This window comes from Saimiri boliviensis, chromosome 20 (assembly GCF_048565385.1).
Source record: "Saimiri boliviensis isolate mSaiBol1 chromosome 20, mSaiBol1.pri, whole genome shotgun sequence".
NCBI lineage: Eukaryota > Metazoa > Chordata > Mammalia > Primates > Cebidae > Saimiri > Saimiri boliviensis.
The window spans coordinates 6,110,626-6,133,702 of NC_133468.1; the positions used below are offsets into that span (position 1 = coordinate 6,110,626).

Below are 23,077 nucleotides of genomic sequence, written 5' to 3' on the forward strand. Positions count from 1 at the left end.
ATCCCATCCTCACGGGGGTATCAGGAGGAATAGATATAGCAATTGGTGCAGTGCCTGGCCCATAGTAAGCAATCAAGTCTTGATAATAATACTTTAGTTGTATTTCTCATTATCATCATTGTGGTGGGGTATCGAAAGAGAACATTTAAAGGGGTCAGGAAAGGGAGTCTCCACTGGTTGCTGGTGGCGGTGAGAAGGCCTGAACTGGCTCTTCGTAAGCAGGTAGAGGGAAGGCAGAGAAGCTATGCCTGTGGTCAGCATTCGGTTCTTGGCAAGCCCATCCTCTGGTGTTTGTGGTGTGCGTTTATTCACAGGACGGATCCTGGAGCTGCGTCTCCCTGAGGAGACAGAATCCATCACTCCAAAAGTGGCCTCAGCAGGGAGATTTCCAGGGTTTACATTGTTTCTTCTACTTTCAGGCTTTTTTTTTTTTTGGTTTTTCACTGAGAAGATGATATTACAACAACCCAGAAAGAAGTAAATCACCATCATTCCAACATCCACCTGGGCTGTTTTGTTAGTTGCTCTTCCCCCATGCCTGTGTTTTGACATCGATGTAGACGTTTTATTTATTGTAGCATAAGCATTTTTCCTTGTTGCTACACAGTCTTCATAATGCTATTTCCCGATGTGATGGTTTCATCAAGGGATGCCACATCTCTCACGAAACCGTTCCCACTGCTTTGCGGCAACTTCTTCATGAATATCGTGTTTTGCTTTCGCTGATTTATTTCCTTAGGATATACTCTCCAGAGTAGGAATTTTTAGTCAAAGGATAGAAATGTCTTATTTACAGCGTTTTACAGGAATAAGTCATTGCATCTTTCTTTTGTATGTCAATCTGTATTTCCTCAAAGCAAAACCACTTGAGGATGCGATCAAACGTCTGGTGAAGTGTTCAAGACTCGTGCTCCAACAGACCATTCATAAACGTATCCTCTGACCATGTCATGAATGCTTTTTTGAAAACCAGAATTTCTCTGAGCTCTTGCCACCCCTTCCCCCAGACTTCAACTTCTCCTTCCCAGTACTTCTAGAAGGGAACTCGCCCAAAGTCTCTGGTCCTTTCTCAGAAACTCATCCTTTATTTACTTTTAGGATCAGGACTCATTTGCATATGTAAAACCAGGACCATATCATTTGCAGATGCTGGGGGTGCTGCCAGATAATTGAATGCTTTTAAGTCATTTTTACAAACCTGGACACAAAGGAATATTTTCTTAGGATTAAAAAATAAAAAAAAAAGAACATGAAGTAAAGATTGTGAGACTGGGTTTCTAATTCAAACATTTCACTTTGTATTCATAGGAGTCAGGACACAGAAAGTGAGGGGCCTGGAGGTGGGGGATGGGAGGGGTCCAGGAGAGAAAACTTTGCAGATCTAGTAAAACAAAAGCACAAGAGGAGTTAGGATAGATGGCCAAAGAAAAGCAATCCCAGTAACTTGTCATCCCGTCTGCTAGCATTAACAGTACATTTTTTTCTTCCATCAATAGTTTACCACCTAGCTTTTTAGTTTAAGGTGAGAGGAGCTGAAAAGTAATTGTGTTTCTTATCGGTAGTTGATAAAGTCCTCCTCCCCCTTCAGGACAGAGGTTCAGATGTGATAGCAGTAGCCCTAGTGTGACAGCAGCTGTTAAAGGCGAATTGTTTTTGGCATGAAATGCTTTTGTTTAAAAAATGAAATTAGTGTGGAAGTCTTTCCTGTCCTGTCTAGCACTGATAAAAACAGATGAGAGCTTCTTACACAGATTGCCAGGCATAAACTAAAATGTTGGGTTTCTTCGTACATTTTGAAATATGCTTTCATATCTGCGAATACAATGGGGAAAAGAGTGAGTTCTGGCTGGGTGTGGTGACTCATGCCTGTAATCCCAGCACTTTGGGAGGCTGAGGCAAGAGGATCGTTTGAGCGCAGGAGTTTAGGACTGGCCTGGGTAACATAGTGAGACCCCCATCTCTACCAAAAAATTAAAAATTAACTGGGTGTGGTGGTGTGTGCCTGTATTCCCAGCTACTCAGGAGGCTGACGTGGGAGGATTGCTTGAGCCTGAGAGGTGGAGGCTACAGTGGGTGGAGATTGCGCTACTGCACTCCAGCCTGGATGACAGAGTGAGACTCAAAAAAAAAAAAAAAGAGTGAGTTCTGAGGTCCAGCTCAAGCCTACAGCTTCTGCAGGGGCCCCACGTTCAACTGGGACCAGTGTGGCTACTGTGCTCCGCTCTGTGCAGAAGCTTCAACCCCTCATGGACTCCAGCCCTGCTGGAAGTGGGGATGAGTGGCGGCAGTGTCTGCTGCTCCTGGGTGGAACACCTCTCACTCATGGGCTGCTGGGGGCCTCTGGAGGCTGGGGGCTGGCCCAGGCTGCTCACAAGGACACTGTGGGATAGCTGGGTGGCTCCAGTCGAGAGCAGGAGTGAGTGGCAGTTCCAATCCCTGGGGGTAGCTGAGAGCCTGGCATCCAGACGCCTCGCCAGGTTCCAATTTATAGGGCAAGCCAAGGAGCTGCAGAGCCAGGGATGGGGAGTGCAGTGATGATGGAGAAGTGAGTGCACCTAAAGGCACCCCCTGGAGCACCCTCTGGCTACCCTGGTATTGCTGTCACCACGGTAACCTCCTCCGTTTTAGGATCAGCATAGCCCTCTGTGCCCATGTGTAAAATGAAGATGAAGTGGGAGGTGGAGTGGAACTCTGAAGTGCCTTTCTGGTGGCTGGAGGTGCCCTGGTGAAGTCTTCCGGTCCTGGGCTGTTCCAGCCAGAGTCAGACAGGGCCTGGCTGGGGTCACGTCCTCTGCGCAGATTCCAGGCTTGGTAGTCAAGAGTTCAAGACCAAAGGGTGCCCTTCTCCCCTTCTCTAAAGCAGTGCATAAAAACTACTGTTTAATGTTTGAACTTGAAGCCCTCATTCGGATTGTAGCATGACACTGTTCGCTCAGGTTAGCACAGATTTGTGCTCTGCTTTGTTTTGCTTTTAGGGGGATTTTATTTATTTATTTATTTTTTTTTTTATTTTTTTATTTTTTTTTTTTGCCTCCTAGAGAAAGGTTAAGACTGTGTGTCTTCACTGGGACTCAAGTCCTGGCTAGTTTCGGGATTGGGGCCAATTGCTTCATTCCTCTAAACCTAGATGTAGGATGTGGGACAAATTTTCTTTTCCAAGCCTGCGTTCCTCATCTGTGAGGCAGGGACCATTTGTTCTGGCCTCAGGGGTGCCTGTAGGGTTCCATCGGACCACAAGTGTGCCAGAGCTGTTCTTGCGAGTTAGCATTGCAGGGGAGCTGTGCCTTTTGACCCTCTTTCTGTGGTAATTCTTTTCCTTTCACCCAAATCTAGCACAGGGCTGGGCATGTGTAGGGATTCTTGTTAAATTTTACTGAACCAAATTTTCTAGACCAAGGATCCCCACTGGGAAGAAGAAAGAAAAATGAAAAACAGAAAAACAACAACAAAAAAAGGAAAATGCTTTCATCAGGACGATTCAGTCCAGGCCATCAGGTCCCAGGCCCGTGGGGTGAGAGGGGCTGCAGCCACGGGGTTTCAGGACGTCCCAGCTGTGAATGGGATGGCCTTGCACGTGCAGAAGGCTGCCTGGAGGACTAACTTTGATCTGCCCTCCCAGGCCTCCCTTGGCCCCAGCCTCCCTCCCTTGAAGGCTGGTGGTCACTGTGGCTTTTCCTTGACATGCAGGACACAGTTTCTGTCGTCATTGTTGTTGCTGTTGTTGTTGCTTTTCTTTTTTTTTGAAACGGAGTCTCACTCTGTTGCCCAGGCTGCGGTGCAATGGCACGATCTCAGCTCGCTGCAGCCTCCACCTCCCAGGTTCAAGCAATTCTTCTGCCTCAGCCTCCCGAGTAGCTGGGACTACAGGCTGCAGCACCACGCCCAGCTAGTTTTTGTAATTTTAGTAGAGACGGGGTTTCACCCTATTGGCTAGGCTGGTCTTGAACTCCAGGCCTCATGATCCACCTGCCTCAGACTCCCAACGTGATGGAATTACAGGCATGAGCCACTATGCCTGGCCCCTGTCATTTTTAGCTCTTGGTATTATATTTCAAAATGCTGGGCCTGGTGCGTTTGGCTCACGCCACACTTTGGGAGGCCACGGTAGGTGGATCACTTGAGGTCAGGAGCTCAAGACCAGCCTGACCAACATGGTGAAACCTCATCTCTACTAAAAATACAAAATTAGTGGGGTGTGGTGGCAGGTGCCTGTAATCCCAGCTATTCAGGAGGCTGAGGCAGGAGAGTCACTTGAATCTGGGAGGTAGAGGTTGCACTCCAGCCTGGGCGACAGAGTGAGACTGTCTCAAAAAAAAGAAAAGAAAAGACAAAGAAAATGCGCTAGCAAAGCAGAAACCTGCCCCCTTCTTTTCAGGGACTCACCGGTAACTGTTCAGTGTTTTCGTTTGTTTTTCTTCATTCTAAAATTCCATATAGAATGTAATGATCTTTTGAGAAATGGCTTGGAAGACACCCCCAGCACTGTGGATGGTTTACCTACATTTGTTTTTGCTGATGTTTCCACTTTTACCCCTCTCTGTTCTGAAACTCATTCTCTCTGTTCTTTTTTTTTCTTGCCGGTTCAGAAGTTGGACGGACTGGTGAGGCTCCGAACTGCTCGAGAAGCCCCATCTGAATGTGTCTGCCCCCCAGGTAAGTGGAGGTTGGGCTCCCTTCTGGCTCCTGACTTGCGCCGTTTGCTTGGGATTGCTGAGAACAGCATGGTCCAGAAGATCGACTGGGGTCAGGCTGTCGTATTCATGCACCGTCCTAAGGCATTTCTTCCCATGCTGTCTCTGGCAGGCTCTTTGGTCACTTTCCAGCAAAGTGAACTGACTCAGCTTGCTGGGTGGTATTGGTGGAGGAGCTAAGACATTGTTAGAGATGACTTAGCTGCCTAAAGACTTAGATGGTAGGGGCCGGGTGTGGTGGCTCACGCCTGTAATCCCAGCACTTTGGGAGGCTAAGGCAGGCGGATCACAAGGTCAGGAGTTCAAGACCAGCCTGGCCAACATGGTGAAACCCTGTCTCTACTAAAAATAGAAAAGTTAGCCAGGCGTGGTGGTGGGCACCTGTAGTCCTAGCTACTCAGGAGGCTGAGGCAGGAGAATTGCTTGAACCTGGGAAGCGGAGGTTGCAGTGAGCCAAGATCACTCCATTGCACTCCAGCCTGGGTGACAGAGCAAGACTCTGTCTCAAAAAAATAAATAAATAAATAAAGTTAGCTGGGTGTGGTGGTGCACACCTGTAATCTCAGCTACTAGGGAAGCTGAGGCAGGAGAATGGCTTGAACCCAGGAGGCAAAGGTTGCAGTGAGCCAAGATCATGCTGCTGCAGTATAGCCTGGGTGACAGAGCAAGGCTTCGTCTCAAAAAAAAAAAAAGAAAGAAAGAAAGAAAAATAACAGACTTAGACTGTAGGGAGGTGGCAGCTGGCCCATTTCGAAGATGGAGAAAGGGGTGTGAACTGATGGGATGTGAACTGACAGGAGACGACAGCCCGGAGTCCCAGTCACCCCGCCGGACCAGTGTTGCGACCAGAGCGCTATGTCAGACGTGCCGCAGGTAGATAAACAGTCTGGCGGACGTGGGCTTCTTGTTTTCATTTCTTTCGGTGGAGGCAGAGGGGGGAAACAGAGAACAAGGTCTGAATGATTGAAACGATCATGGACTTTCTTTGGTTTTGCTGGTGAAGACCAAGATGGCTATGAATGAAACCAGAAATTGTTGCCTCCTAATCCATGTGGCTCAAATCCAGACTTAGAACAGGTCTCCTGGCTGTCCTCAGCAGGGCTTTGTACAGGCCAGGACCCCGTGTGTGGTCTCTAACGCTGGAGTTTTCAGGGTTGGAATGACCTTGCCTTAGGATGGTGTCTAATATCAGTGAATGAGTGGAAAATTGCGATGTATCTCTGACTTCTCGACGTGTAGAAAGGTGACGTTTGTTATTGGTCCTGAGAACACGGGAGCTGCACAGTGTCCCTTGTCCTCACTGTCATTCCTTCCATTAGCCAAGTGGTCCAGAAACTAAACTCGCTGATAACATCCCAGGGTTGGGAGATGCCCCGGGATTTCTGCAAAGGTGGATCTCATGGTGTAAAAATTCTGTCTCCGAGGGCTGAGTGGGAGAGGATTTTTGTGGTTGAGCTTGAGCTAGCCTTTATAGGACCCCTGAAGTTTTAATAAGAGAAAGAGGATTTGACACGGGAATGACTCCATTCACAGATCAGTAAGTCAGAAATTGCAATTAAATGGGAGGAAAAAAAATCACATCCACAGATGGATTTTTGGTTGATCTGTAAGATGGGAACTATTCTTCTTTTTCTTCCCCCTCTTTCTGAGTGTTGTTTGGATGCATACCCCATGTGTGTTCTTTGAACTGGGCGTCACACCCCATTTGTGAGATACCAAATCAGTTTAGTGGGTTGCTGTCAGCAACCACTAGTGTGAAACTGTGAACTAGCAGAGAAGACTGGAATAAAAAATGCCCAAGTGAAATTTTGGTTTTGGCTATTTATATCTGCAGATTGGACATGGATGACATGAGATGGGTTTCTTGCTGTGGATTACTGACAGAGGCTTCAAAGTCTCCAAGACTGATGATGGATGGACAGTGGGAGAAGGGGGGCCGCAAGCTGGCATGGAGCTCCTGGATCCATCAGAAGTGGGGCCCCATCTTGGGTCTGCCCCTTGCTAGCCCTGAGAGTCTTTATCAGTAAAGATAATATCTTGAAGCAGGCTCTTGGGGGGGCTTTCTGAGGTTATGGAGAAAGTATAAGTTAGTCAGTGACTACAGATGGGCTGTGTGCTGCCTTCCCTCAGGAGCAGGGCACAGGGAATGGGGGTCCTGAACTCCTCTGGAAAGAAGCCCCAAGAAGGTCTTGGGAAACCATGGGGGCTGAAAGGCTGGTGGAAGCGTCCAGTCCCACTGAGAGGAAGGCATGGTAGACTGCCCTACTCCCTGGGGAGCCCCCGCTGGCCATCAGCATTGTGCTGATGCTGTCCCAGGGGCCACAGGCTATGATGGAGGCCGTCCTGGCAGGTGTGGTCAGTGTGGTCCTGGGGTGCAGGACAGTGACCCCAGCCCAACCCCTCTGCACACCTGTGTCTACGCCTGCACTTTCTCTCCTGTCACCTTGCGTCTGAGCACTTGCTTGAGCCCTTTGGACTGGAGCCCTCATTGACGCAAAACCCCAGCAGGCAGGCACATGAGCCCCTTGTCATATAAAGAACAGAGGCCCTGGGCCGGGCATGGTGGCTCAAGCCTGTAATCCTAGCACTTTGGGAGGCCGAGGCGGGTGGATCACGAGGTCAAGAGATTGAGGCCATCCTGGCCAACATGGTGAGACCTCATCTCTACTAAATACACACACACACACACACACACACACACACACACACACTCTCTCTCTCTCTCTCTCTCTCTCTCTCTCTCTCTCTCTCTACCTGGGCATAGTGGCCTGCACCTGTAATCCCAGCTACTTGGGAGGCTGAGGCAGGAAAATCACTTGAACCTGGGAGGTAGAGGTTGCAGTAAGCCGAGATCATGCCACTGCACTCCAGCCTGGTGACAAGGTGAGACTTCATCTCAAAAAAATTAAAAAAAAAAAAGAACAGAGGCCCTTGTCTCTAACACCAGAAGCCTTAACTCATTTATCTTTCCCAGGCTCCAAGGCTCCAAGGCTTCAGCGTGTCCCGTGGGCTTTTGGAGTGTGGAGACGCAGACCACCTTCTGCAGTGGGGCTTCCAGGCTGATTAGAGCTGGCCACAGCTCTCTGTGCGGTGGCCCGGGGAGTCAGCAGAATCTTTTGTTGGATCCTAGCGTGCAGCAGGCAGATCAGCAAGGCCAGAGGAGGCATGGCTCTTCTGGGTGTGCCATCCATGGCAAGGCTGAGCCTGGTGGCAGGGGCTTCTCTCTCGCCCCAACCAGTGGATATTACTGGCAGGAGGACTGGGAGGGGGCCAGTGTGAGCTGGCTCTAGCGAGCCTTGCACCCCTCCTCAACGAAATAGTATAGTAGGTTGAATCCTGTCGGCCTTAAAAGGTATGTCCAAGTCCTACCCCCAGTACCTCTGAATGTGACCTTGGAAAATAGGGTCTTTGCAGGTATCATTAAGGATCTCAAGGTAGAATAGGTCATCCAGCATTTAGGGTGCATCTACATCCAGTGCCAATTGTCCTTAGAAAAGGCAAGAAGAGATTTGAGACAGAGTTGCACAGACCAGGGAGCTAGGTGATGGCAGAGTGGGGATTGGCATGCCGCATGTGCCAGCTAAGGAATACCAAAATGCGGGCACCACCAGAGCTATGGAGGGGCATGGGAGGGACGCTCCCTGAGGAACCCACCCTGCAGACGCCTTCTGGCCCCTGGAACTGGGAGAGCTTGTGGTAATTTGTTGCCACGGCAGTCCTGTGTCTTTTTTATTTTATTTTATTTTACTTTACTTTACTTTTTATTTTATTTTATTTTATTTGACAGAGTTTTGCTCTTGTTGCCCAGGCTGGAGTGCAGTGGTGCAGTCTCGGCTCACTGCAACCTCTGCCTCCCAGGTTCGACTGATTCTCCTGCCTCAGCCTCCTGAGTAGCTGGGACTACAGATGCCCGCCACCACATCCGGCTAATTTTTGTATTTTTAGTAGAGACAGGGTTTCACCATGTTGGCCAGGTTGGTCTGAAACTCCCGATCTCAAGTAATCCACCCACCTTGGCCTCCCATGAGGGAGGCATGAGCCACCACGGAAGAGGCATGAGCCCATTTCAACTAATTTCAATTTAAAGTAGTATCTCCTTTTTTTTTTTTAAAAAACTCCGCGGGCATCCTGCATTATCCCACATCGTTTTGCATGGGCTGCCTCTTTCCATTTGCCATTTCCCTTTGAGGTGAGGTGGTCTGTGCCTGTCTGTGTATCAGCGGTAGGTGCTGCCTTGTTTTGGTCCAGGGATGGAATCTGGGCGTGCTGTTGCGATGCCCTGTAATGCACTTGGCCAGTCCCCACAAGGATGTCTGGGTCATTTCCAGCCCTGTGTTGTTCACACAGGGCTGCATTTGTTGTGTGCTGGAGGGGAGGCAGCCTGCTGTGTAGCCTGCCCACCACCCCCCCCCCACCCCGCCCGGACTTCCTCGTGCTTTGTTTTGCCAGGCATGCTGCAGGCCCGAGGGTGTTGGCTGAAGGACAGCAGGAGCCCTCAGTCTGTGGGGAGAGGCTGGGCTTAGTGCAGCAAACATGGGCCGCTGCAGGGAGGGCTCTGGCCAGGTGGGCCCTGAGGTCTGGCCCTGGGAGCTGCCCCATGGCCCAGCCTCCACTGTGCTGTGAACAGTCGTGACTCAGGGGTATCCCAAGAAACAGGTGAGGGTCAGCACCATGGGGCCTGGGAACCTGGACTTGAATCTTGACTCTGCCTTGTAAATAGCTACCTTGTGGTCCCAGCTGTGTGTCCTGAAGCCATGGGTCGTGCTGGCCAGTGCAGTAACTCACTCTTTGGGTTACAAGCATCAGAATATTAATTAGTGTTCTGATCATCCTGCACTAATAAAGCAAGAAAGGAAACGTATTAGTGCAGACAACTAGAAAGGGAAAGGTCTGAGGTGCAGCTGGCTTCAGGTCCATGTGGGCTCAGGGCTGTCTCTCCTCTTTCCACTCTTCTCTGCATTGTTTTCAGACAGCCTCTCCTGGAATGACCTCTGCTTGGGCAGGTGGCCGCCAGTGTAGTTCCAGGTGTATGTCACCTGTGCTCAGCAGCTGCCGCAGATACAGCGCTGCTCTTTCCCGAAGGTCTCAGAATTGGGAAGTGGGGAATGGTACGGGTTGAATTGTGTCCTCCCAAATTCATATCTTGAAGTCCTAACCCTCAGGGCCTCAGAATGGGACTATATTTGGAGATAACAATGTTACCTTGGAGATTAGGTAACATGAGGCCTTAGGGTGGGCCCTAGTGACTGTTGTCCCTGTAATAAAAGGAGATTTGGCTATGGAGACCCATGCAGAGGGCAGGCCATGTGAAGACACGTGAAGACACCATCTCCGAGCCGTGTGCTCAGAAGGAAATCCACCTGCCAGTACCTTAACACGTTTCTGTTGTGTAAGCCCCACAGTCTGTGGTACCTTTTTGTGGCCACACCTGGACACACTAATGCAGGAGTTACTGTCTGAGGGGCACAGGGTTTCTGTTTGGAAAGATGAAGAGTCCTGGAAGTAGAACGAGGAGATGGATGTTGTGCACCATGGTAAATGTGCGAAAGCTCGAAACTTTGTGCTTTAAAATGCTCAGGTTTATGTTACATGTATTTTACGATGATTTTTTTTTTAAGTCTCAAAATGGACCCCAATTTTCCTGGCTTGGGGCAGGTTTCTCTCCTTGACAAGTTGTCCTGACCTGGAGCATGGGACACATTGATGGGCTAGGTCATTGGTGGGTCGTGGGACTATTCTTAGAACCAGAGGAGACAAAGGTGGGGGAGGGTTGGCAGTACCAGAAGCGTGTGGGGGAGGGTGGTTCCTTCATGAAAAATTAGGGTGCTTTTCCCAGAAGAAGAGAGAACAAATATAGCTGGGCACAAGCAGTAGGTGATCACTTCAGCGCTGCCCCAGGGGCAGGTGGTCTCCAAAGGTGTAACCAAAGAGTTGGCTCCACTTAAAACACCACGAGGGCCGGGTGCAGTGGCTCACGCCTATAATCCCGGCACTTTGGAAGGCTGAGATGGGCAGATCACCTGAGGTCAAGAGTTGGAGACCAGCCTGGCCAACATGGGGAAACCCCACCTATACTTAAAATACAAAAATTAGCTGAGCGTGGTGGCACACACCTGTAATCTCAGCTACTCAGGAGGCTGCGGCAGGAGGATTGCGTGAACCCAGGAGGCGGAGGTTGCAGTGAGCCGAGATTGCGCCACTGCACTCCAGCCTGGGTGACAGAGAAAGACTCTGTCTCAAAAAATAAAATTTGGGCCGGGCGCGGTGGCTCAAGCCTGTAATCCCAGCACTTTGGGAGGCCGAGGCGGGTGGATCATGAGGTCGAGAGATCGAGACCATCCTGGTCAACATGGTGAAACCCCATCTCTGCTAAAAATACAAAAACATTAGCTGGGCATGGTGGCGCGTACCTGTAATCCCGGCTACTGAGGAGGCTGAGGCAGGAGAATTGCCTGAACCCAGGAGGCGGAGGTTGCAGTGAGCCGAGATCACGCCATTGCACTCCAGCCTGGGTAACAAGAGTGAAACTCCGTCTCAAAAAATAATAATAATAATAATAAAATTAAATTTAAAAAAATGAGAAAAATAAAGCACACCAAGAGGCAGTGTGGCCCAGGGGTAAAGTGTGTGACTTCCCATCTAGGTTGCATGGCCCAATTCTCTGTAGCTCACCGGCTCCGTGACTTCACATGTGTACTTAGCCTCCATGCCTCAGTTTCCCACCTGTGAAGTGGGGTTTCTAATAGTAGCAGTGTCATTGAATTTTTTTTGAGGATCAAATGGGTTAACATAGGCAGACAGCTTAAAATGAGGCCTGGCTCTGCATACCCAGGGCGAGTCTGTTGTTAGGTTGTTGCCATCAGTCAGGAGCTGCCAGAGAGGAAGGGAAAAAGAGACTCAGAGTGGGAGGCCACTGGGAATCTTCAGAAGGGGAAGAACAAGGGCTTGGCAGACTTCACCCGCACGTTCTCCTAGGACGTGGGTGCGAAGATGCTGGCAACGCAGGAATGAGAGAAACGGAGAGAAAAGGAAAGTGTGCAGCAGTGAACCCTCCTCAGCCACCCACATGCCCTGACGGCCTCGAGCACAGCTGGGCTTCTGCCCCTCACGCTGTTTGCTCTTGTTACTAACCAGGCTCAAACTGCCCAGACATTGTCAGGAACATTCCAGAACCATGTGGCGTCATCCTTGTGTCTTTTTGGATTCTTACAGACTATTCCAGAGACATTATGCGTGGTTTCCAACAGATGGGCACTGTGCTTGCAGTGTAGGGTGATTTTCCAGAAGTTAATAATAATCCAGAGATTAATCCGAGTCAGGAATCCCCTGCTCTGTGAAAACATTTGGCAGTTTGTGTAGGGGAGTGAAATTCTACTTAGGACCATATAAAGCACACCGTTATACAAAACCTGATACATTTCATTGATAGTCAATGGAAAATGTCACAGAGCGGAACAGAAGTAGTTAAAGTTGCTCTTATTCAGCCTGTTACTGCCTTACCGACTTTGCTGGCTGGAGAAGAGCATATCGAAGGGCACATGCTCTTAGGACTTTTTTTTTTTTTTTTTTTTTTTTTTTTTTTTTTTTTTTGAGATAGGATCTAGACTCTCACTCTGTTGTCCAGGCTGAAATGCCATGGTACAATCATGGTTCACTGCAGCCTTGACCTTCTTGACCTTCTGGGCTCAAGCAATCCTCCTACCTCAGCCTCCCGAATAATAGCTGGGACCACAGGCACGTGCCACCATAGCTAATTAAAAAAATTTTTTTTGGCCGGGCACTGTGGCTTATGCCTGTAATGCCAGCACTTTGGGAGGCTGAGACAGGTAGATCTCGAGTTCAGAAGATCGAGACCATTGTGGCCAACATGGTGAAATCCAGTCTCTATTAAAAATACAAAACTTAGCAGGGTGTGGTGGCGCATGCCTGTAGTCCCAGCTACTCAGGAGGCTCAGGCAGGGGAATCACTTGAACCCAGGAGGTGGAGGTTGCAGTGAGCTGAGACCACACCATTGCACTCCACCCTGGCGACAGAGCAAGACTCCGTCTCACACACACAAAAAAAACCACACACTCTTTTTTTGAGAGTTGGGGGCTCACTTTTTTTTCCAAGCTGGTCTTGAACTCCTGCTTTCAAGAGATCCCCTCCCAAAGTGCTGGCATTACAGGGGTGCGCCACCTTGCCCAGCCCCTCTTTGGACTTTGAAGCAAGAAATTGTTACCCTCTTTTGGATTATTTCTTACAGACTTGTAAAAATTATATATATATGTGTGTGTGTGTGTGTGTGTGTGTGTGTGTGTGTGTATATATATTTATAAGTGTTAAATGTCAGTGACTTGAGTTTATGGTAAAAATTGAGTGGCCTATCAGACCGCTGTCTTGGTATGTCAGAGTCTACCAAGTGAAAAGAGGTCATTTGTGTGTCTGATTTCTTTGGTGGGGGGGGGGGGTGCCAGAATACTCTGGGAGCTAGGCAAAATTCCCTTGCTTCACTATGCATAGGCATTTGTTCATTTGTTCATTCATTCATTCATTCATTCGTCTCTCCTACTCTATTTTGTGCTGGTCCTGGGGAAGCTGTTGACTAAGATTGTTAGAGGCAATTGCAGATCCAGTTGTTAGAGGAAGGCGGGACAGATACAAGAGCCATAACAGATGTGGAGAATAGGATGAGTCCTAAGGAGAAACCAGTCCTACAGAAATGACGAGGGAGCGATCACTCCAGGTCAGGAGGATCTGGGTGGGGGAGGGTCCTTCCTGGGGAAGACGATAGTTGGGCAAGGTTTTGAAGACTGGTTGTCAGGTTAGCCAGCTGGGATGGGGGACACATTCTGAGAGACCTGACAGCCTGAGCCTCTGGAGGCAGAGGGGACCTTCAAGCAGTGGTGGGAACTCTGTTTGGTTGGAAGGTGGCAGTGGGAGGGGAGAGAGAGTCCAGGATCTGGAGAGATTTGGGCTTTATTCCATGGGACACAGTTGATGGTGTCTAGATGGAAATGAGGTTTAAGAAGAGGTCCTGCCGGGCGCGGTGACTCACATCTGTAATCCCAGCACTTTGGGGAGGCCGAGGTGTGCGGATCATGAGATCAGGAGTTCAAGACCAGCCTGGCCAATGTGGTAAAACCCCATCTCTACTAAAAATACAGAAGTTAGCTGGGTGTGGTGGTGGGTGCCTGTAGTCCCATCTACTTGGGAGGCTGAGGCAGAACAATCGCTTGAACCTGGGAGGTGGAGGTTGCAGTGAGCTTAGATCATGCCATTGCACTCCAGCCTGGACAACAGAGTAAGACTCTGTCTCAAAAAAAAAAAAAAAAGAAGAAGAAGAAGGGGGCTCTAGAAGCAGCATGGAGGACGGACTGGATCATACTTGGTTCTAACAGAGAGGCCCCTGACTGGGTGCTCAGGGCAGGGGACAGCTTGCCTGGTTCATTGATGCATCCCCTGAGCCTAGCACAGTGCCAGGCACGGGGAGGAGGGTTGATATCGTTCTGCTGAATGGCCGTGAGAATTTGAATGAGGGCCATGAGCATTGATAGCCAGGAACAGCTGTGAGAGGCACTGGGCCATGTGGTGGACAAAACTCACAAGCAGGGTGGACGGGCATGGGAGAAGACAGAGAATACTGAAGCACCGTGCTTTGGGTGGGGAAGCTGTGCAGAAACAGAAAGTCCTCAAAGAGGGATCAATTTGGAAGAGAAGATGGTAAAAGCATGGTTTGGGGTAGTAGGCCTTAAGAACCAATTTGTAAGACCCACTGATGAAAGGAAAAAAATGATTAGAAGTCCTCTCTTAAAGCATAGTCTAGCCATCTGAATCTATCAATTATAACATGTACCATGTCCTCTAAAGAAAGATCCTGAAGTTTCTGTGCTCCAAACCACTGGAGTTTGGAGATGTTCTTGTGACCACTAGATGGAGCCCACTGTACTCATTAAATTCCATAGAAATTGAACAGGAATATAAAAGAAAAATAATATATATACTTTAAAATGTATATGAATGTTAACATATTAATATAGAACATATGTTAATATAATATAATATTAATATATGTTTTTTAAATTACTAGAAAGCACACAGAAGTTCAAACCAAGAGCAGTGACACACAAAGTTAACCACCCGCTCTGGTGTTTGTCTCTGAAAATGGAAGACCCTCAGAATTTTCCAGATGGTTCCAGAATCAAGTGGTTTGCTGTTAGTCTGAGGAGACAATGAAGAGTCTGTGGAAGGTAGACTATCCATTAGAAAACAGATTTCTAGAACATTTGCCACTCATCCAATACTTATAAAGCACCATCAGGTTTAGTTGCAGCAGAGAATCCCTGAAACTCTGGGAGGGTAAGACCAGCGCTGTCTTGACCTCAGCTTGGCCAGCTCCGTGCCAACTATTGGGTTGCAAGCTTTTACTCTGTGGGGTGTCATTATTGCACGCCCCCTATGCCAAGAGCTCACTCACATGCTGGAGTGGCCTTCCCCGGGAGGTAGGTTCAGTGCAGGCGTAACATCTCGCTTCCTCACTACTTGTTATGCTGGAGCATATTCCACATGAACTGAAGATTTAAATGTAAAAAATAAAGCCATGGCTGGCTAGACAAGAATACAATACATCACTTTTTAAAAATTATACAGTGGAAATAGATTTTATAAACCTGGCACAGAAGTTAGAAACCATAAGGCAGTACTTCTCAGCTGGGGCTGTTTTGCCCTCAGGAGGTCACATGGCAATGTTTGGAGACATTTGTAGTTGGTCATACTTTGAGGGTGCCACTGGCATCTGGACTACGTAGAGGCAGGGATGCTGTTGCGTGTCCTAAGAAGCCCAGGGCAGCTGCCACTGCAAAGAATTAACCGGCCCCAAATGTTAGCAGCGCCCAGGTTGAAAAACCTTACCATAGAAGAAAACATTTTCTTGAACATTTTAAGCTTAAAAGGTTAAATTTTCTGTATACAGAAAAATCTTCTTTAGTTTACATATTTGGGCGAACACTAAGGAAAGTTATGTGAACTCAAATCAGCTCACATAGATAATACAACTTGCTAGGTTTCTTAGTTTCCTGGGAGATGAACACTTCAGATTCTAGAAGTGATACATTTGTACACTATGATAATTTACTAAAAGCAAGAATGGAGTCTCATGAAGGTATCTGATTATTCTTTTACCCAACCAGATTCTTTCTTAATATTAAAAAATAGTTTTCATTGCATAATGTTTCAAATATATAAAAAAGTACAAAGGGGAATGTAATACTGATGTTTGTTTTATCTAGATTTAATGAATAACATAATTTTCTCATGTTTGTTATTTTGTTATTACTTTTCAAATAAATGAAAATAAATTTTTTTGGGAGACCGAGTCTCGCTCTGTCATACAGGCTGGAGTGCTGTGGTGCAATCTTGGCTCACTGCATCCTTTGCTTCCCGGATTCAAGTGATTCTCCTGCCTCAGCCTCCTGAGTAGCTGGGATTACAGGTGCCTACCGTCACACCTGACTAATTTTTGTATTTTTAGGAGAGACAGGGTTTCACCATGTTGGTCAGGCTGGTCTGGAACTCCTGACCTCATAATCCACCCACCTCAACCTCACAAAGTGTTGGGATTACAGGCGTGAGCCACCATGCCTGGCCCAGTTTTTTTCCCCAAGAAGTGCTTGTGTGGATGGATGCAGGTCTAGTCATTCACTGTGATTGTCGTTTCTGCAATGGAGCACTGCAGTGGGCTGTCGAACTGGATAAGCATACGACTATTTATTCATCTAGTCTCCTGCCGATGGGCATTTATTTTTATTTCAGTTTTTGTTGTCTTTGCTGTTACAAAGGCTGTTGAACATTTTTAAAAAATTCTGTATAGAAAGCAAATGCCACCTTAACAAAGTTTGAAAATAAATGACAAACTGAAAAAAACTTTCAACACATACAACAAATACATAGGTAATATGCGTGAGATGTAAAGTGCTCTTAGACAAGAATAAGGACAAGCCAAAGCCTCCATAGTAGAGAATGAGAAAAGGCTGTGGATAGGGATCCCCACAGGACATCGGCAGGACTGAGTGAGGGGGAGCGAGGGAGAGGGAAGAGCAGATGACTCCCAGTTTTTGGATGATGCCCAGATTTTTGACTTAGGCAACTCACTGGTGCTACTTGTCCTGATGAGAGCAGGGCCAGGATGGGGGCGATTAAGAGTTCGTTCAGATCTGTTAATTTTGGCATGACTGTGGGACATACAAGAGGAGACAAGCAGTCAGCCCTTGGATTAAACGACCCAGCAAAGGTGGAAGCAGCGGTACAGGGCCCGGCCGGAGTGGGCATTTGTCACTGTGATTTGACCACATATATACATATGGTGCCCAGGTGATGCTGCCATGCTGGCAGCCTTCCTTAGCCCAGAGCCCAGCAGACCTCTTGGTTCCTTACAGTATTTTCCAGGGTTTCCCAGAGAAGCAGGACCAATTTGTGTGTGTGTGTGTGTGTGTGTGTGTGTGTGTGTGTGTGTGCATAAAGAGATTTATTTGAAGGAATTGGCTCACATGATTATGGAGACTAGCAAGTCCAAAATCCGGCCCAGGAGAGCCAATATTCTTACCCATGCTCTTTCCCATGTTCCCCCACTTGCCTTTTTTCTCACTGCTGGTCATAGACACTCAGGCCACAGCTTGGCTCTGCTGAGTTCCGAGTTTGCCCCAGGAACTGATGATTGAAAGTTATTTGCATTTTGCACAGTACTGACGTGAATCAGACACTGGTGGGGTACTCGCCACTCAGTGTCATGGAAATGTATTTCCTACAGGGAAATAGTTCCGAAATAGGTTTCCTGTAAAGCCTTCTCTACCTTTTGCAGTTGACATTTCCTGGTTTACTTCCCCAGTTGTCTGAATTGAGCAGAGTTTGGGAGCTCTGTGGACTCAGGCACTCCCGGATGGACGCCTCCCAAGCTTGGAAGGCCACTCTGCTGGCGAGTGGCTTCCTTCTGGCCTCTCTGCCCTTGAGCCCCTGTGCCTCTCCCCTGTTCCTCCAGGGGCCTCACACAGGCCCCTTATGCTACCCCACAGCTCGGATGCCTCTGGCCTTGCAGAGATGGTGCCCGCAAACCCTGCTGTGAGCCCACCAAGCTCTCACCCTTGGCACGGGGTGGCCTCAGCCTGCCTTCCGTCCTTGGGGGACTGATGGAAGCGGGTGCTGTGGGGAGAAAGAGCTGCCCTTCTTACATGGTATGAAGAGGATTGGTTGTGGCAGAAACGTGGACACTTTCCTTTTTTCCTTCATCTCTGCATTCGGCGCCCTCTTCCCAGCCCCACTCTTCCTTTGTGAACCCTCAGCCCTTTCACTTCATTGTCCAGTGAGTGTTGGCGGCGCATCACCACAAGTAGGTCCCGGGACGGCCCCCAGCATCGGGACGAGGCAGCTCTGAGGGGCATACGGCCAGCTTTGCAGGGTCTACACCCTCATCCTGGGAGCAGAGAGGCGGGTGGGATCCGTGGAGGGTCCTGGGAGAAGAGCCAAGATGGCTGGTGAACGAGTTAGCATCCTTTGGTTGCCAGCAACAGAAACCAACCCCTCTGCCTATCTAGACAAAAAGGACAGGCAGCAGAAGAAATGCATGAGGAGTGAAGCTTGGGAAGGATGGGGTGCAGGGTGGTTCTGGAATCTAGGCAGGAACAGGATCTAGGAACAGAGGAGCAGTCCCCCCACCTCGAGAACCAGGAGGCCTCTTAGACATATATCTGCCCCCGCCCCTGTTTTTCCTATGTGCATGGCTCTGCTTGAGGCGGAGGGGAGAGAGTCTTACTGGCCTCTCTTCCAAAGGTGGAAACGCTGTGGCCACCCCTCCGCCCGAGGCTTCCAGGGCAGGGCTGAGAGGCGGGGTGAGCACCTCCCGGGCAGCCTCCCCACTCCTTGGAAGCCAGGGCGCCTCATGGGGGAGGGGTATCAGCATTTGGATGCAGGTGGGCCCCGCTCTGGGAACTGGAGCCAGTTACCTAATCCTTTAAACTCCTCAACTCCTTATGCATAAAATGCGGTAATACAGTGTACCCTGTGGGTTTGTTCTGAGGGTAAACTGAGACAAGTGTATGTGGACGTGCTTGGCACACAGTAGGCATGGAATATGTCTGTTCGTGTACCCCTGTGGGAATCGACCCGTGAACCTCAGGCCGTGGGGTGTGGGGGTGACAGGAGGAAGCTGTGCCTGCAGCTTGGGCCAGGGTGCATGTTCCTTTTGTGGTCGCCCCGTGGAAAAGCACATCGTCCCTGCTCAGACCCTCGGTTCACCTGGAGCCAGAATCCCTCAGCTCAGCCGTGGAGAGAAGGCAACTCCCAGCTTTTGTGGGAGCCCTTGAACTTGAAGTTCCTCTTGCTGCCCCGTAGCTTATCGACAGACCGAGTGTTAAAGTCATTTTCTTCGTGTCCCCTTGGTTTCCCAAAGGCTCTTGTTCCTCCCCGCCCTGGGCACCCACGGTTCTTTTCATTCTTTTCAGTCCTGCCTTTAGAATTAGGGAGAATGCGCTCCCTGAATGCGGGGAGAGCTGCCCTCCCTGTGAGGCCATGAGCTTCATGACACTAACGGGCTGGAAGTGGCCTGCTGTCCGGTCATGCCTTGAGAAGTAGCCCTGTGTGGAGCCTGTCTTGGGCCGGTACAGGGAGAGGCTCAAAGTGCTGGAGGCTGAGGCTGTGAGGAGCATGGGGACTCAAGAGGAGGGGACAGCCCAGGAAATGGATGACGTCCAGACCACCCATGGGGGGCACGTGCCTTCCCCATAAGGAGCTAGAATGCCCCCCACCCCCTCTATGGCCCTCTTGCTGTGGGGATTGTACTATATTTTTGTGTGTTATTATTATTATTCTTTCTTTAGAGTCAGGATCTCACTCGGTTGCCCAGGCTGGAGTACAGTGGTGTGACCACAGCTCACTGCAGCCTTGAATTCCTGGCCTCTATGATCCTCCTACCTCAGCCTCCCAAGTAGCTGGGACTACAGGTATATGCCACCACACCCAGCTAAATTTTATTATGATTATTATTTTTTGTAGAGACAGGATTCGCTATGTTGTTCAGGCTGATCTCAGACCCCTGGGCTCCACTGAGCTACCCGCTTTGGGCTCCCAAAGTGCTGGGATTACAGCTGTGAGCCACCGTGTGCCTGGCCTGAATGTACTACCTCGGAGGTGCAGGGGCAACAGGTGACCTGGAGGCTGAGCCTACAGCGCCTCTGAGCTTTGCCACTTACAGGGCTGGGTGGTGACCGCCCCTGAGCGTCACCTCCCATTCGTGGCACTGCGTGTCTCACAGTGGGGAATAGAGGCTAGCCTTCCTGGCCAAAGCGCTTTCTAAAATGTCAGCCGTGCCCAGGAGTGGCATGCTTCCTAGCTGTGCCTCTGGGCCTCAGAGTGCTCAGAGCACGGGAGGTCACTGGCTTTGCTGTTTTCTGGGGCAGGTGGAGAGGACAGGGGCCCCCTCCTGAGGGAGACTGCTTCCCATCCCCCATGGCAGATCTTGGGTTTAATTTGCAGGAGGGCAAGGCGGTGCCTCCAGCTCCCCCAGCCCCGCGCCTGTGTGCTCCCTGAAGCGGGCATCCTCGGGCTTGCCTCCCCCATCCAGGAGCTCCAGCAGGGGCTCTGTAAGCAGCTAGCTCTGTTCCCGGGGCACTAGCCCCTTTACTTCTGGGGACGGTGGGGTGGGAAGGGGAAGGAAGGGTTGCATGGGAGGAGGCAGTTGGGGGTGATAAACTCAGGGAAAAGAGTGCATGTAGGAGGGAGAGTGTAAGGAGAGAGACGCCTCGGAGATTATGCTGTGGACATAAATTTCGTGTCCCAAATTCATATGCTGAAATCCTCACCTCCAACGTAGTGACGTTAGGAGGTGATTAGGTTATGTGAGTGGAACCTTTGTGATGAGATTAGTGCCCTTATAAAAGGGACCTCAGAGAGCTCTTTCAGCCCTGCAACCATGTGCGGTTATAGGGAGAAGGCATTGTCTGTGAACCAGGAAACAGGGCCTCAGCAGACACCCAGTCCGCTGGCGCCTTCCAGCCTCCAGAACCGTGCACAATACACTGTCCTTGTTTGTAGGCCACCCAGTCTTTTTGCAAGCCACCAGTAGTTTTTCTTAGAGCAGACCGCACAGACTGTATCTGTAAGCCACGCAGTCCGTGGTGTTTCGTTATAGCAGCCTGAACAGGCTAAGGCAGGCTATTTTGGCAAAAGAAGGTGGAGGCGATGGAGAAGCGTCTGAGAGTTGCAGGCCCAGGTGGGCTGGTATCTGCCTCCTCCAGCCCGACACCAAAGGCGGAGACTCAGACCCTGCAGCCACCTGTGGAAGGGTCGGAATCCCCCAGGGCTCACTCAGTGATCTCCAGGAGTGGCTTATTTCCTAACTGAACATACCTTTTTCTTCTTCCTGAAGATCCCCTTTGTCCCTAGAGTTTTGAGCAGGCCGTCATCCTTTTATTTTTTAAAAATTACTGTTATAAAGCCAACTCTGCTTCTTAAAAGGATCTCACTCGCCAACTCTTGATAATCCGATAACATGTAGCTCCACAGTTAAAAGTCGCCCTTGTACTCCCAACTCACCACCGCATCTAATCCCATGCCCTAGGATCTAAATATTTTATCAGCGTAGTCTGCATTCGGTCAGAGCTTTTGCTATGCTTTACTAACACATAATACACATTTTAATTTGTACAGAAATAGAATAGTGCATAGTATAAATACACTTGTGAGAACTGTTTTGACTTCACAATACAGGAGCCCCATTCTCTGGCAGCCTGACCTAAACGCACCCTAGAGGCACTGCCATTCTTATTCAGAGACTGTTCAGATTTACACCAAATCGTCATCAAAGGAATCCGAGAGGGAACTCTCTCCAGAGCTCCCAGCCCTCCCTCCCGCTTCCTCTCCACCTTCCCATTTTTCTGTCCAGAGCTCTTGTCTTTGTTCATCCCTGCCTTCCTGGACCCCTTCCACATTTCTTTCCACACCAATAGTCTTCAACCTTTCCAATATAAGAGCCTTCTGGTTTGTTTCCAGCACCACTAAGGTTTTTCTGTTCTTTCTCCTGGTCATCTGGAGGTACGGCTGCAGTAACCAGTGCCGGCCCTTCCTCGGGGGGCAGAAAGGCAGGGGGTCCTCACACACTTAATATTCTGCAACTCTGCCACCCATGATAGCTCTTGACTTTGATATCAACTTATCAGTACCTCTGATGTATGCCGAATTTTTACAAACTTCTCATTAAAACGTAACCTGCTGTGGGGCCTGGCACGGTGGCTCATGCCTGTAATCCCAGCACTTTGGGAGGCAGAGGCAGGCAGATCACCTGAGGTCAGGAGTTCAAGACCAGCCTGGCCAATGTGGCGAAACCCTGTCTGCACTAAAAATACAAAAATTAGCTGATTGTGGTGGTGCACGCCTGTAATCCCAGCTGCTTGGGAGACAGGCTCGAGAATTACTTGAACCCGAGAGGTGGAGGTTGCAGTGAGCCAAGATTGCACACCACTGCCCTCCAGCCTGAGCAACAAGAAGGAAACTCCATCTCAAAACAACAACAACAAAAAGTAACCTGCTACAAGCAAGAACACATATCATCAGTTTGCAGCTTCATGATTTTCCACAAACAGAGCAGGTCCAGAAACAGCACCCGACCAGACCCGCAGAAACTCCCCATGTGCCCCAAAGGCATATAATCCCAATTTCTCACCTAATAGACTGGTTCTGCCTGCATATTAACCACATAGAAGCCCATGGTATGGATTCTTGTGTCTGCGATTCAGCATTATGTTTGTGAGATTCATCGGTGTTGCTGTGTGCAGTTGAGGGTTGTTCATTTCTGTATTTTCTGCTCTGTTATTGGGCATTTGGGTAGTATCCAGTTTTTGTCTGTCTGTCATGAAGAGAGCTGCTGCAGGCAATCTAGTTTATGTCTTTCAGTGAACATAGGTACACATTTCTGTTGTGTATAAACCTTACAGCAGAATTGCTAAGCGTAAGGTATACATATGTTATGTTTAGTAAATAGTTCCCATCTTTTTTTGAGATTCTGTTACCCAGGCTGGAGTGCAGTTGAGATCTCAGGTCGCTGCAACCTCCGCTTCCTGGGTTCCAACAATTCTTGTGCCTTAGCCTCCCAAATAGCTGGGACTACCATGGCCGGCTCATCTTTGTATTTTTAGTAGAGATGGTGTTTCAACATGTTGCCCAGGATTGTCTCGAACTCCTGGCCTCAAGTGATACACCCACCTTGGACCTCCCAAAGTGCTGAGATTACAGGCATGAGCCGCTGTGCCCGGCCCCAAAGCATTTTTCAAAGAGGGTGATAGCCCCACCAAGTGTGTTTGACAATTCCAGTTGTTCTGCATCCTCACCAACACTTGGTTTTCTGTCTTCTTTCTTTGAGTTA

At 49.2% G+C, this 23,077-nt stretch overlaps 1 protein-coding gene across 1 annotated transcript in view; it reads left to right on the plus strand.

Annotated features, from left to right (window-relative positions):
- The window catches only part of COL23A1 (collagen type XXIII alpha 1 chain), a 337,961-nt gene that overhangs the window by 26,428 nt on the left and 288,456 nt on the right, over positions 1-23,077 (plus strand). Inside the window, exon 2 of the mRNA XM_074390323.1 lies at positions 4,587-4,653. Within this exon, the coding sequence (XP_074246424.1) occupies positions 4,587-4,653 (67 nt within the window). The remainder of the gene's footprint in view (positions 1-4,586; positions 4,654-23,077) is intronic.